The sequence below is a fragment of the Alnus glutinosa genome, chromosome 8 (assembly GCF_958979055.1).
Source record: "Alnus glutinosa chromosome 8, dhAlnGlut1.1, whole genome shotgun sequence".
In the NCBI taxonomy this organism is placed as follows: Eukaryota; Viridiplantae; Streptophyta; class Magnoliopsida; order Fagales; family Betulaceae; genus Alnus; species Alnus glutinosa.
In genome coordinates, this window is record NC_084893.1 from 722,827 (window position 1) to 738,055 (window position 15,229).

Below are 15,229 nucleotides of genomic sequence, written 5' to 3' on the forward strand. Positions count from 1 at the left end.
AGTTGGCTCGTATGATTACCATCATCATTATTACTATTATTTAATAATGATCTTTATTCTTTAATAATCGGACAAAGTTTCTTTTTAAATTATGTTGGAAAAAAAAAATATAATAATCAGAATACTTGGCTACAGTGGAAGTAGACCAACCTTAATTACGTTAAGACTATACTATGATAGAAAATTTGATGTGTCTTATTCAATTCCATCGATCATGGGCTCCTTCGATGAAAGAAGACCCCTTAGAGATCTATAGAATAATATATACTGGAGTACAAAAGTTGAAACTTTTTGAGCCCGTTTTGTAGAAAGAATTCTTGGTTTTGACAGCAGCCAAGATTTGATCTCCCATGCGTATGAGTCACGGATCGTCGTCAAGCTAAGGCCAATAATTAATGGAAAATGCTTAATTAGGTACGTTCTACAATCCTCACAAGTCTCACGTAAACTTTTATATATATATATATATATATATATAAATAATAGTCTATGTACATTTTAATCGTTGACGTGATACCACATGAATATATTGTTATGCCGGTTTATAAATGTACGTAACAAATGTCAATTGGGCTGTTATATGATAATTAATTAGTATAATATGTAGTACGTGACTTAACTGTCCTATAAATTTGTAAAGATTTATAGTAAAAACAGCATATGTATTAGTAAAGATTTATAGTAAAAACAGCATAGTAATACATACGTACCCTAGCAACACTCTTAGTTAATTAAAAGCATTAATTGGTTTTTTTTTTTTTTTTGGTTCTTATTTGATATAAAGAGAACTATAAAGTAAGTAAAAGGCACACATAGGTGAAGCCCTCTCCAGTTCTCCCTACCCCCGGGTGGCTTCCCCTTTAAAGAAGGGGCGCCAGCACTTGACTCAGTATTTGCTCGATCTAATTAAGCATAACATAAAATTGTACGGAAATGGAATAATCACAAAAAAATTATTCCTTAATGCACTAGCTAGCTAACACACTCCAGGGAATATTTTCACTTTCAAGTATTTATTAACAATTCTGACAAAGTTTATTTTTTGAATGTGAAATGGTAGGATCGTTTCGTTTTAATTATTAACCTGCAACCAATTTGATTAAAAACAAAATACAACCATCAATATATATTGAACGTCTCTTTCCAACTTCATGTTTCAAAATACAACCATCTTTTTTCAAACGGCTCAATTGACCGTGTTAAGTAATTAATTAGAGAAAAACAATTAATTGTTCATCACCTTAATTAAGAAAATAACGACATTAATTCAAACCTGGGATGCCACCATTAATTAATGGTTCTTGATCAATGCAACTAGCTTCTAGCTAGCGCCAAACGCATAATCTTCTAAATCTCTATTATTTTCAGGAGTTAATTAGCATCCCCTTAATTTGTTCTCAGGCATGGACATGAGATGATCGATCGTGGGCATGTGAGCAGCAGGTGGCTTGGTGATTCGAAAACCAGTACACGGAAATATTATACAGGAGTAGCTAAGATATAGCATGGCGGCTGCAGGTCAACTAGGAATTATTACGAAAGGTGTTTTCTGACTGGGCAAGGCAGCATTTATATATCATTCATCACGACGATGAGCCTCTTATCCACCGTTTGATTTCTTCTTTATGTCAGATAGGCAAAGATTTGGCAGAGCTCACCCCCATCAAGTGCGATTACAAATCAAAAAGCTGCTTAGTGGGATTCTGATCTAAGGGCTCCGGATCCCTCCAAAGAGCAACTGGGCTGCCCACTCTCATATATAGTACAGGCCCCGTGCATTGTCTTGGAGTGCCTTTTGTTTTTTTGTTGTCGGGCTCTTGTGTATTATTCTTTACTTCTTTCACCTCGTCATGGAAGTACGTCTCAAGAGCCACCCACCAGTCATTTTCCTTGAACTAATTAATACGAGAATCTTACTGAAAACTGAAAAAGGAAGAGAATGGGCAAAACTCGTCCACTCACATGGCTAAATTGTCCTACTGTTCTTTCCGAAATATGTGTAATTGCAAGCTAGCTGTGTGTTACTTAATCGAGCAATTGATAGCAACAAACATGGTTCAATGTGCTTGGTCACTCGACAATTTTGTTTAAGTACCGGAGGAACCACTACCGTACCCTGAGAAAGATCAAGGAAGTTTCGGACTAAGATCTAGACATAAATGATCAGTCTCATATGAGAAATTGTTCGGATTCCACCTAATATTCAAGCAATTTAATTTGATTAGTCTTACCTGTTCGGACTGTTTGAGCATCTTTCCGAATATATATATGGAGCTCGAATAGCCTCTCATATGAGATTAAAGATAGCAGTTCTTGTTCACGAGTCGGATTAGAATATGTCAATCATAACTTGACTTATTTAATTAACCTTGTTAATTAGACTCACAATCCTAACTCGATAATTTTATATTGAATTCTTATCGATTCGATTCGTAAATTATGTAAAAAATTATTAATCTTTATGTCGCATATTAAATTCGAATCATATCAGTATAAATATAAGAGTATATATATATATATATCAACTCCAACACCATGCCACCCAACTATACGAGACTCCACTCGATCATTGCATGGAATTCCTGCAAGGAAGTCTCAAGTTTTCAAACTTTGAGTTGTAAACCTTAAAACCATTAAGTGGGTGACACATCAGAAAGGGCCTCGGTGGGACCACAGCTATTTGGGTGCTACGCTAGGAATAGTAGAAAGTAGGGTTTACTTAAGTGAGGGGGGGGGGGGGGGGGGGGGGGGGGGGGGGGGGGGGTTGTACGATAAAAAACAAACCAAATAAGGTTATATGGGCAGTGTTTCAGAGAGTAATTAATTATAAACTACTGGGAAAGAACCGAAAGCTACATTGCTGGCTCACACATGCGTGCAACTTGACTGTCCCTCCTCACTATAAAACGTGCCACCCTTGTGCCATTGAGTGATATGAGATAGCTAAGGGGTTCACTTGAAAACACTGCTTTAGCTAGAGAGAGAGAGTTGAAGAGAGTTGCAGAAATGGCCTTTCACCAGTCATGGGCTTTTGCATTTGGCCTTCTAGGTATATATATACTAAGTGTTATTGCAACCACTTACCAAAATGAATATATTTTTCCTTCACCTATTCTTCTTTTACTCTAGAAGATACTTATTAATCCTAATGTAACTCCAGTCTCCATGCAACTCAGCAACTTAATGCACATGCAGCTGTATATATTTCAAAATTTCTCCCCTAACGTACTATTTGATATCAAATATCTATATATATATATAAAGTTCTAGGAAGGTGAATGGCTATAAAATTCTTTAAAGAACTGACCTTCTTTGTTATTTATGTTTTTTTTTTCCTTGTAGGCAACATCATCTCGTTTATGGTCTACCTTGCTCCACTGTAAGCACTCTTTTTTCTGCTTTTGCTTTCTTCTTTTTCCAATATTTACTCAATGTGAGACTGATGAAAGATAATGGGGAATAAGAAGCTGATTCAATTTTTTGGTTTTTGTTGCAGGCCAACATTCTATCAGATATATAAGAAGAAATCTACAGAAGGTTTTCAGTCACTTCCTTATGTGATTGCACTCTTCAGTTCAATGCTGTGGATCTACTATGCGATGCTTAAGAAGGATGCAAATCTTCTTATCACCATAAACTCGGTTGGCTGCGTAATTGAGTCCATCTACATTGTTCTCTTCTTATTTTATGCAACCAAGAAGGCCAGGGTAAAGATCAATTCTAAAATATTGCTTCATTAACTACTCAAATAATGTTATTCTAATTGAATAATTAATATTGGTTTATTTTCAGATCCTGACTGTGAAGCTTGTTCTACTGTTGAATATTTTTGGGTTCGGCCTTATGCTTCTCCTCACTCTCTACCTAGCAAAAGGCACAAAACGTGTCCAGATTCTTGGATGGATTTGTTTGGTATTTAACCTTAGTGTGTTTGCTGCCCCTCTATGTATCTTGGTGAGAAGGAATTTTCATGGCTTTAATTACTTTGAGAAAATGTTTCAATCCTTTGGTAGCTATTGCTTACCTTAGCTAGTTTCGCATTGTACAGAGACAAGTCATAAGAACGAAAAGCGTCGAGTACATGCCATTTCCTCTGTCTTTCTTCCTAACCTTGGGCGCAGTGACGTGGTTCTTTTATGGCCTTTTTCTCAAGGACTATTATATTGCTGTAAGTGCATGCATGCGTTATATTATATAAACCTCCAATTACTTAATGCTTTTGTCATAATTAATTAACATCTTCTTCGATCTTCTTCTTCTTTGTGGGGATCAACAGCTTCCAAATACAGTGGGGTTTCTCTTTGGCATTGTTCAGATGCTGCTCTATATAGTATACATGAACGCCAAGAAGGTTCTGGAGGAGCCGAAGCTACATGTACCTGAGCACATCATTGATGCAGTCAAGCTTACCACACAGCTTGTGTGTCCGGAACTAACTTCTGTGCTTCCACTTTCAAATGGGAACGGAAATGACGCAGTTGGAAATCAAATTGACAAGGAAAAGGCACAAGAATCCAAGACAGCCATCGATGATCATTAGTACTCGGCTAAAGCTTAATTAACCATTGATCAAGATCGAGGACGTACGTGGTGGTTTTTAATTTGTTTGTGTTTATGTGAAGTTCGGTTTGCATGTTACTGTACTACTCAAGGGGTTAATTAGTCATTTAGTCTGCCTCTCTCTTAATTAGCATGTCCCAGGTCTCTCAAGATCCTAGTGCTTCTCTCTCTCTCTCTCTCTCTCCAGCTATCTCCATGTAATTGAAGTGTCCCCATCATATTATTGCAAAAAGCTTTCTTATTTTTCATCTTGCTTAATTTCTAGCCTCTCTCTTTAATTGCACAAAACAACATGGTATTAATGGCCCGGTCAAAGTCATTTACAAACTGATTTGATAATTTATAATTAGTAAAATAATTTTTAAAAAATTTAATAGATCACATTTTTTGCTTAATGATTTTACTAATTATAGACTCACCTTAATCTGTAAATAATTTGTACTAAAATTGTAATGTACCCCTAGCTAACACCGGCCACTCATATCTTAATCTTTTCATATGAATAATACCAACTATATACTATAATTAATTAATTTAGTACTTGAACACAGAGTACTAGATAGGTTATCATTTTGTTGCAAAAGCAAGAGGTTAATTTAATTTGCAAAGCAAAAATACCCCACTGAACATATATATATATAATTAATAGCTCAGTTCACGCATAGTAATTTTTCATATACAATATGTCAAAAGAATGGAGTGATACCACTCAACACAACCGTTTTATACCAATTAACGTGATGTATTTTAAGTGAGTTTTTATGTTAGTTAGTCACTTAAAAAAAATTAAAATAATACTTAAAATATGTCTATCAGTCAAAGTAAAATAAATTTAATAAATAAGTATAAAGAGTATTATAATGCCTAAGCAGCATAAAATTAGGGGCTTGGTATTTTTCATGTTTTAGGCCAACGTTAACCCACTTGTGATAGTGTGCACGCTTTAGGCCAACCTGCAGTAAATGAATGTTTCTCTGCTCTCACGGGTGGCAAAAGAGACAAAAAGAAACGGCTCCAAGGAATCCAAATAGTGGAGAATTTCAGATTCTGTCTATAGTATAGTAGTGTCAAATGACTTGAAAGTTGGTCTCAGTCAGGTCTTAATGCATGGCCCTACCATATCAATGTTTAGTACTGGTAGCCCTCAGCTTGGCCGATCGACACTACGAGGAAAATAAAAGAACAAGTTATAAAAAAAAGGGGTAAGCATTAGGGATATGATTTTTCTCAAAATATGACTATTGACCATCTTATTCATGTGATAATATGATTTTCTAGTTAGTTTTAAGTCTTTTTTTTTAATAAATAAATAAAAGAAGTAAAAATAGAAGTTGTCATGTAGACAAAAATAGTTAAGAGTACTTGTGTCTTGGAATGACAATGTTTCATATCTCTAAGCATTATTCAAAAAGAAATCATGTAGATTCATTTCCTCCTTACATGCTTTGTGGAGTTGATGTAAACCCCTTATGTGAATCCCACATATCTAATCGTAAATTTTAAAAATGTGAGGATGAAAGGATGAATTTCACATGTGAATTTTGTTAAATTATCACTTAATATGGTAAAAAGTTAATAAAATACTCTTTAATTAAGGTCTGCACTTAATAATTGTATAATAAATGTTATTTCCAAAACAAATTTTAAGACTTTAACATGGTAAAAATTTAATAAATAGTTTCTAACTAAGGCCCACAATCATGGTAAAAGTAATTACAAATTAAAAGTCTCATTTTTCACATTGAAAAAAATATATATATTTATAAATTCTTGAAAAGTTTCACTTATTTACTCTTTTTAAAAGTCTCATTTTTACATCAATGAAATTAATCCAACGTGCATAGTTTTTTCTCCAACGTTTATTTGAATTGAATATTTAAAAAAAATATGAAAGGTCTTCAAAGTATATAAATTATCATTGTCTGCGTTGTGCAGAATAGATAGAATTACACCATCAGTGAGTCTTTAATTTCTAACAATTTCTCTCGCATTATGTTCTATTACACAACAATCTTTATATAACTTATTTCCATTTTTCTCTTTATTTTTCTTTAAATCTTATTATTTCATGTCTTTGAATCAAGTGACAAGTCATTCTATATCTTATAAGTTATTAAAATATATTTTACAAATAGAAGAAAGTACTCTAATTGACATATTAAATAATATATATATATATATATATATATATATATAAAAGATAAATATTTAATTTAATTTAATTTAATTAATATTTAAATATAAGAAAATGAACTCACTTAAACTTGTCGCCTTATGCCTCAAAATTTATCAAGCCGGCTCTGCTTCTATCAATGGCCTTGCCTTTCCTTACACTTTTTTCTTTTCCTTTCTTTTCATTTCTTCTTCTTTTTTATTTTTTATTTTGTATATATCAAGCTGTAGCCAACTTGTAGGGATGCTTACTGCAGTAAACTAAGTCAGTTTAAAGTTGTCCAAAATAATGATTGAATATGGTTGAATTATTTGAAGTTTTATATTAGGTTAAACTTTTATATATAATTCATAATAATTTGTGAAAAATACAAGGCCTACCATTCTTTTACAACTTGCTGACATATGCTATATGTTATAAGCATGTGATTGGCAGTTGTTAAAATAAAAATTAGTAGCTAATGTTCACTTCCAATCACATGCTTACATGCATCAGCGAGCCATAAAATAATTGAATTAATTGAATCCACTTCAAGTCTAGGAATTAGTATTTATTGTCTTTGTCGAGGACTAATTTGGACTGTGCTTCTTCTTCTTCTTCTTCTTCTTTTTTTTTTTTAATCAACGGGGAAAAAGGGGGAAATTTGGACCGTGCTTGAACCTTGCACATGCTGCTCAATTTAGACCATCTAACATTGATTGCCTTTTGTTATATAGTTGCCTGAGTTGGCTCGTATGATTATACCATCATTATTGTTACTATTATTCAATAATGATATTTATTCTTTAATAATCAAACAAAGTTTATTTTTAAATTATATTGAAAAAAATTCTTTTAATTTAGTTTATTAAATTGATATATGACCTTTGAGTACGTGATTTCACATGCTCGGTTAAAAAGCTTCTCTCCAAACTGTGTTAGAAAAAATTCTTTCAACTCAATCTATTAAACTAACATGTTCTTAGAGCACGTGATTGTCACGTACATTTTTAATAGAGCACGTAAATTCACGTACTTATAAGGACAAAAATCAGTTTAGTAGACTGAAATAAAAAATTTGGAAGAAAACTTGGCTCTTAATATTCTAAGCGACCATTAACATAAAGAGGGGGTCAGATTTTCTTAGCCAGAATCTTTAGCGAGTACCAAAACCATAGGTATATTTACTTAGTGCGGGGGTTAGCAATAATTGAGACCTATATTTAAATTTTAACCAATTGATTCCTAAAGTTGTTCTCCATGAACTTCGGAGGCTTGGTCCTTTATAATGGCTAGTGGGAGAATCTTTGACTGAAATTATGCTCAAAAGAAAGAAATGTCCCCCAATTGAATTGCTAGAACCCAAATGTTACCCATGAACATTTGGGTGGGAAATTCATTGACATCAGCCGAATCAGAATATGGGGCTTAAAAATACATAAAGTTACCAGGAACTGAGATTTGGTGGGAGTGAGCGGACGACATTTCAGATTCTCACAAAAAGGGCACAACCCTAAAAAAAATCAAAACCATTACAAAAGTCCATGCATTAGTAAAAAAAAAATTGATACAAATTAGCAGTACATATGGAACTGGAACTATATGCATGAAGCTCAATACGGTTGAAGTGTTGGTCAGCTCACCAGTACATTCTATATAGTAGATCTGCTAATCTTTTACATTAAAGAAAGAAATAAAGCCAAAGTAGGACTCCTTTCTCTTTTGTGCATACACATTTCATGGCTGTCTAGCAAGAGTAAGGGCCAAATCTGGAGAAAGAAACAGGAATTGTTGGAATCCATGACCCACAAAAGCACATATGGTCTTCACACGATGAACCTGCAAATCCACAACTTAGCAGGACATGACTCCTATGACTGATTTGATCATGTTCTTCAGTAAACAGGGTTAACCCAAGTTCTACAATTTTCTCAGTATTTTCAGAACGGGAGAGCAATACAATTTTCTCAGGACATGAATTTGAAAAGGAAAAAAAAAAGACTGATTAGCTTATTGATGCCCAATCTGGATATGGGCATTCATAGGTCCATCCAGGTCCAGAGTATTTAAAACAATGTAGCCACAAACCCTCTTCATGTGCGCCGTATCTGCAATTTAAAAGGTAATAGTGTAATCATGCATTAAGTTTTTTTTGAGAGGTAGAGAAATAAATGAAGCATATTCAGAGAAGAAATATGGAATGCTTAGAAGCATGTGACTCAGCTCCAAAATGATGAACCAGTCAAGCAAGCATAGATGGTGAATCTTGAGAATAATCTTTCCGTGTTGATCATACCAAAATATTAATGCCACAAACTTTTCAAGTCTTCTGTAAAAATTGATAATAATTGAATACATCACATTCATTGCTCTGCAAAGCCAAGGTGCACTCTCAACCTAATAGATCCTCAATATTGACCTGACTGGACAGTCACCATTCCACTAGAAAATTGCAGTATTCATGCAGAGACAATTTCTTGGTACAAGAATTGAAAGATGTTGGAAATTAGAAAGATGAACAATGATCTTCAATGTTAAGTATCTTGTAAGTTGTTAATAACAGAGACAGAGTACCTTTAGTCTCAATTGTAAATATGCTTCAAGTTACTGGTAAATATATGAACCAGACACAGATCCAATCTATAGGCATTTTCTACCATATCTTTTTTGTCATCTCTCTACCATGTGACACCGTAACATGTTCCACCTAAATGGAAGACATGCTAGTATCAAGCACAAAAAAGAAATCACAACTAACTTGGGAAGGTTCTCATTATAACATAATCGAGAATCTGACAAAAAAATTGAACCTCAAACAAATAAATATTCTTTCACTCAGCAGGAACCCTCAGAAGACTGGTTTCCAAGTGGCCAGTGGTATTGGTAGACCCCTTCACACTAACAATATATTCATGACATATTTCACCTTATAAGTCATAAGTAATATCTAACTACATTCCAACAAATTTCTTATCATAAGAGAAAGTCCCTTACCCTTTTGGATCCAGATTTGGGCAATTTGTACACATAGGATCAATGCTAAACTCATCTTCAGAGTTTTCTTCATATTCATCAAGACATTTATCATAAAAACTGGACTCTAGAGAATGATGTGATTTAACAGCAGCTCTATCAGCACTCATTCCTCCAGCAGACCTAACAGTTGTATGTTCAGAGAGGTATAGCATATCGTTGGCTATTGGATGCCCAGTGTACTGCAAATGTACACGTATCTACACGAGAGGAGGGGGGGGGGGGGGGGGGGGGGGGTGTAAGAACTTGATTTAATTCAGACCAGAAATATAACAAAGCTAGTTCACTAAAACATATGTAAGGGAAATTTCAAAGGAAGAAGAAAATGAAATGTAAGAGCGCTTTATAAAGAAAATTAAAAAACACAATAAAAATATCACAAGGTCTGCTGAGAACAAATATTCACCCTGACAGTGAAATCAAGAAGGCAAAACAAAAACCAGCAATTTTTTTTTTATTTTTTTATTTTTTCATGAAAGCAGCAGACCTATCTTAAAATATTGCTACAGATAATGTAACATTCCCCAGGTAACGTGTCAAATTCTCTTACTTGATGACTTCGGCCCGTGATTGGTTCACACAAAACTATGCTATGAGTTCCAGTTGTACTAATCCGAGTAAATTTTGTACAAGCAGCCTTCCCCTTCGCAGGAGTATCACTGCTAGTATCTCTTACCTGCATAAACAAAAGATGCTTCTGGGTTCGGTAAATGTACGGCAATTGTCTCATTTAAATCAAATGCCTTTAATAGACAATTTAGTATTCAGTAAGGACCATGGCAAAGAGTTAGCCAAGTCAAATGTATTAAAAAAAAAAAAAAAAAAGAAAGAGGAAAATGATTGCTTTAACAAGCACTGAAAAGAGCTAGGCACACTCCTTGTGTCACTCTTCTTTCTCTCTGTTTCTCCTGTCTCACAGTTAATAGCATCTATAGTTCTGCTATTAGAGAGGGTTGAATAAAACAACTCACCTCTGCTGTGCTCCTTCCTTCTCGAGCATTATAATCTACGTTAGCATCAACAATTTGCTGAAAAGAAGATTCATAATAATTATGAAATGGCGAAATAATAACACTTTGACAGAACAAAACTTCTAACATCCATCACTAATACCACTAGATTCTGCAAAGAAAATATCACTGAATCATGAACATATAATTGAAAGCTGGAAATTGGTGGGCTCAACTAAACCCTATAATTCAGAACTAAAACAGATAGAAAACAAGTATATCTATTTCTATAAATAAGCAGCAATTTATTGTATTCAGCTTTGCCTTATGCTTCCCATTATGTTACATCCAACCTATAAGAGTTCTTTACAATGTCAGGCATATAAATGATCATCAACTTGACCAAGATTAAGTGGAACACCGTTCAGAATATGGTTGAATTTCTTCAAGATGCACATAGTACTCTGCCATGCATAAATGCCTCAAAAAATTCACAACAGCATCACAGTTCTTCAAACATAATGCCACGCCTACTCAAATATTTTTGAAAATCATAGACCATTTTTCAAGCAAGGAAACAAAAATTCTGTAGCATGCATCATGGAGAGAGAGAAGAGTTATGACATCCCTGGAAAAAGAAAGTGGAGTATAATATGGTAATCTAACGTCCACCATTCTAACATTCAAGTAGGTGGTCTATGAACACCACACTCTAACTCCTCAGGCCTCAATAAAGACAGATTAGTAGGGCGATTTGAAAATAAACCCCACAGCATGTCTTCATGATTAGATACTATGCTCTAATACAGAAGAAAAATATCATAAAGACAAAGAGATACCAAGAAGAACAATTTGACTCTGCTTACCACATCCTCTGGAAATTCCCCTTTGACTTTCGCAATATATTGTTTCTTCACCAACCCAGCTTCAATCTGAGATAATCACATTATACTCTTAAGTCGGTAAGAAACATGTTCTCATACATGCAGATAACAAGTACCATATAGATTCTCTATGCAACTCTACAATTTTCTTCAACAATAACAGTGACACAAAAGAGATCTTTGGTCTTAGAAAGAAGAAGGTCATTGTCATGAAACAACATAATGCAGTAACCATTCCAGGAGTGTGCAACACACAAGCCCGATACTAGTTCCATCAGCCAGTAAGTCCTAAACTTCATATGATGAACCTACTGAACGTTCTCTAATTTTCATCAACAATATGAGTGACAGGATAAAGATCCTTGATCTCAGAAAGAATCTGCAAACATTATGAAATGACATTCTACTATAATCTGGCTCAAGAGTGCACAACTAGTACGCATGGTACAAATTTAATTTATTTGGTAGTTCTTAACTTTATTGTGTCTGAGAAACCATCCTTTTTCTTTCAGTTAATACATTCATGATTCTGTCTTATATTTTAGGGTAAAAAATGTTTAGTTTCTTGCTCACTAGAAGTTTCATATAGCCAAAACAGTAGTATAAGGCTTACTTGTTTTTTTGATAAGTAGTATAAGGCTTACTTGTTGCCTAAAAAGGTCAGCCTTTGAAGCATTTCTGGCCAAAATAAGGAGTCCTGAGACAAGACGATCAAGTCGATGAATCGCTGACCACAATCACGTCAAGGAAATGCAAAATTGGACAACAAAAGAGCAGGAAAATAATTCGAGTAGAACAAGAAGCTAATCTAATGACTTCAAATTAGAAGCCTAATTGGAATTTAGAACAATTTTCATTTAAAAATCCAATATTTGGTTCCAACACTATAATCTTTTGGATACGAAATAGAGGTGCCAGGCCATGCTCTGCTTGAAGGATGCCAACAACGGTGTTTTTACGATATTGACCACAGGGATGCACCTACATGACAGCAAAATCTCACATATTTAAGACTGTGAAGTTAAACATACGAATTCAAATTAGTCTGAGAATTGATAAGTTCCCCTCTCTCCCTAAAGTTAACTAAGGCACATATGCAGGCTTTTATGGATTTTTCATCAAGAACTAAAGGACTTGAGTTAAACGATAATAAAACTTTATGTTTTAGTAATCATATTAATCTAGATTAATAGAGACTATCACAAAGATTGATATATCTTAATGTAAATGTTCTGTGTTCCAAAGTGTCACATAAACCAACAACATAATATTATCGATATATCTTGACGTAAATGTTATGTGTTCCAAAGTTTCAATTAAAGCAACAACATAATATTATGCACATATCAACAACCACTGCTGACTTACCGGAACAGATGCTGGCTTACAAATAGTTAGCACATCTGGTTCTTTTTGAAGAACAGAGATACCCAAAGCCATCACCGGCGGTTCATGCCTACAATCTTTGAGAAATTAATTGCCAGTTTGATAACTTCAAAATACATTTTCATACCATAATAATAACAGTAATGCTATATACCATATTTTTATCCCGTACTTATCCCAAAATGCTAAGGTGATAATCCTGACCAACCGTTGGATCAGTCATTTTTATTTTTATTTAAAAATAAATAAATAAATCTAACAATTGGATAGGACTGCCACCTCAACATTGTGAGATAAAAATGTAGTATATAACATTACTCTAATAATGATAAACAAAAAAAGTTGAAGAAAAAGTAACGAAAAACCAATAGAAATTTTCCAAATTAAAATCTCAAATCAACACAAAAAGGAATGAAAAGAAACCAATCAAATTGGAATAAAATAACTCGAGGAAAACATGTTCTTGTAGATATTTAAATGAATTCGCCATAAGAACAGCAACAAAACCTGTGTAAAAAGTGGCTTATCTTCTGTGACCTTTTAACTATGTACGAAATCGGCACTATTTCTCCATCAACTTGTATCCGTCCACATTTTACAGCACTAACCTACAGCATTCAAGCATATGATCCATAAGCTCAAGACTCACCCCTAACATAAAAAATGAGAAAAAATGCTAAAGCAGCTCTTTAAACGACAAACATAAACAACAAGAGATAAACATACGTCATAATTAGAGCTGAACAAAAGACAGAAGGCATTATAAGCAAAACCCATAAATCCACAACGTTAGCACAATAATGTTATATTAACAAGGCAGAATTGTTGTTATTACTACTCATGCATTGTTATAAAATCATTAAAAAAAAAAAAATACATTTGCTAAACCTGATATACACAAATTAAAATATAAAAGTGTTAAAAGTTATGATGAAAGTGTGAATTTAATTATTTAATTAATATTTAAAAACTTTCCTCGCATGTGGGCTCAACTTTCTGAATAAATGAGCTCAACATGTGAAATATTCAATTGAAATGGAATATAAATTACCGAGACAATGTTTGAATTCAGCCATGTGAAATATTCAATTGAACTGGAATATAATTTACGGAGAGGGTTAGAATTCAGACAATTTTTCTAATACCTCGTAAAATTATCAATTATACCAAAAACTTAACCAAAATTTAATTATTTAATTAATATTAAAAAAAAAAAAAGACATTTAAATTTAAGACATGAACGAGGATGAAGAACAAAGCATTACATAGTAATCATAAGGTCGGCCTTTGAACTCCTCAGCGAACAAGTCGACGATGGTTTTGCCGGCCCACCGATTCTTAACCTGCGGCAGCCCCACAAACATATAAACCCGAATAAAAATTAGGGTTTAAGCAATCTAATCATGGTTTATTGAAAAACTAAACACATTCAGAAAAGAGTATGTTTTCGAATCCAAGCAAGCTCACATGAGAGATGAACTCGAAGTAGTACGGCCTGACGTGGCGCCTCCCTGCATCATTCCCGCGCAAAAAAAGTAAACATAAAAATAAAAACTAAAACTAATTGCTTCGCTTTTTTCACGTTTTTTCTTTTCTTTTCTTTTCTCTTGTGGTTTGGTTGGTTACCGTTACGGAAGATGTAATCGTGTGGCTCAGGTGGGTTTGCCGGGGTTAGCCATACGATCTTCATGCCTTCCTCTGCGTCTTCCCTCTTCCTCTTCTTCATTTCTCGTATTTTCTTATTGGGCCTGACCTATATACGTATTGAGGAGTTTAATAATTTATTCCGTATTTACTGTCTAAATTTCCTCCGATCGTAATTACTCTCTTCAAATTAAATAGTTGAGATAATTGCACTATTGATTTTGAAATTGGCTTAAATTACGAATGACTTCTTGTAGTATAAAAAATTACTGTAGAGTCTTTGTGGTAAACTAATATTACGAATCATTCTCAAAAGTTATTTTTCATCCTCAAAGTTAACAAAAACCGTTAATTTGTCACATCAGACCAATAAAAATGCGACATGTGTAACTTTTAATAAAAAAAATATATATTAATATATTCAAAATTAGAAACCTAAAATTTATTTTTATAAAAAAAATAGGTTTTGAAAAGGAGTGGTTGCTGGTTAGGTAGCCACCCTTTTGGATCCAGCCACCCCCAAAGGGTTGGGCAACCACCCCTTTCCAAAACCTACAATTTTTTAAAATAAAAATAAATTTTAGGTTTTTAATTTTTTTTTATTAAAAGTGACACGTATC

General features: G+C 33.7%; 2 protein-coding genes across 3 annotated transcripts; one reads left to right on the top strand and one right to left on the bottom strand.

Annotated features, from left to right (window-relative positions):
• The first annotated feature begins 2,915 nt into the window (after window positions 1-2,915).
• On the top strand, window positions 2,916-4,808 carry LOC133875543 (bidirectional sugar transporter SWEET14-like). Its single transcript, XM_062313711.1, has 6 exons — window positions 2,916-3,049; window positions 3,343-3,379; window positions 3,497-3,707; window positions 3,793-3,954; window positions 4,049-4,168; window positions 4,277-4,808. Exons 1-6 carry the CDS (start codon window positions 3,007-3,009, stop codon window positions 4,538-4,540), a joined length of 837 nt encoding a protein of 278 aa, XP_062169695.1. The 5' UTR covers window positions 2,916-3,006; the 3' UTR covers window positions 4,541-4,808.
• Window positions 4,809-8,233: 3,425 nt separating this feature from the next.
• Window positions 8,234-14,726, bottom strand: LOC133876384 (RNA pseudouridine synthase 7). Of its 2 annotated transcripts, none has more exons than XM_062314652.1 (12): window positions 14,592-14,726; window positions 14,433-14,476; window positions 14,231-14,308; window positions 13,503-13,573; window positions 12,948-13,035; window positions 12,482-12,560; window positions 12,224-12,306; window positions 11,562-11,627; window positions 10,717-10,773; window positions 10,296-10,421; window positions 9,707-9,945; window positions 8,234-8,820 (listed from the first exon to the last, which is right to left on the bottom strand). In XM_062314652.1, exons 1-12 carry the CDS (start codon window positions 14,689-14,691, stop codon window positions 8,718-8,720), a joined length of 1,134 nt encoding a protein of 377 aa, XP_062170636.1. In that variant the 5' UTR covers window positions 14,692-14,726; the 3' UTR covers window positions 8,234-8,717. The 2 variants fall into 2 exon arrangements, with proteins under 2 accessions (XP_062170636.1, XP_062170635.1); XM_062314651.1 differs by having other exon boundaries at window positions 13,473-13,573.
• Window positions 14,727-15,229: the final 503 nt, after the last annotated feature.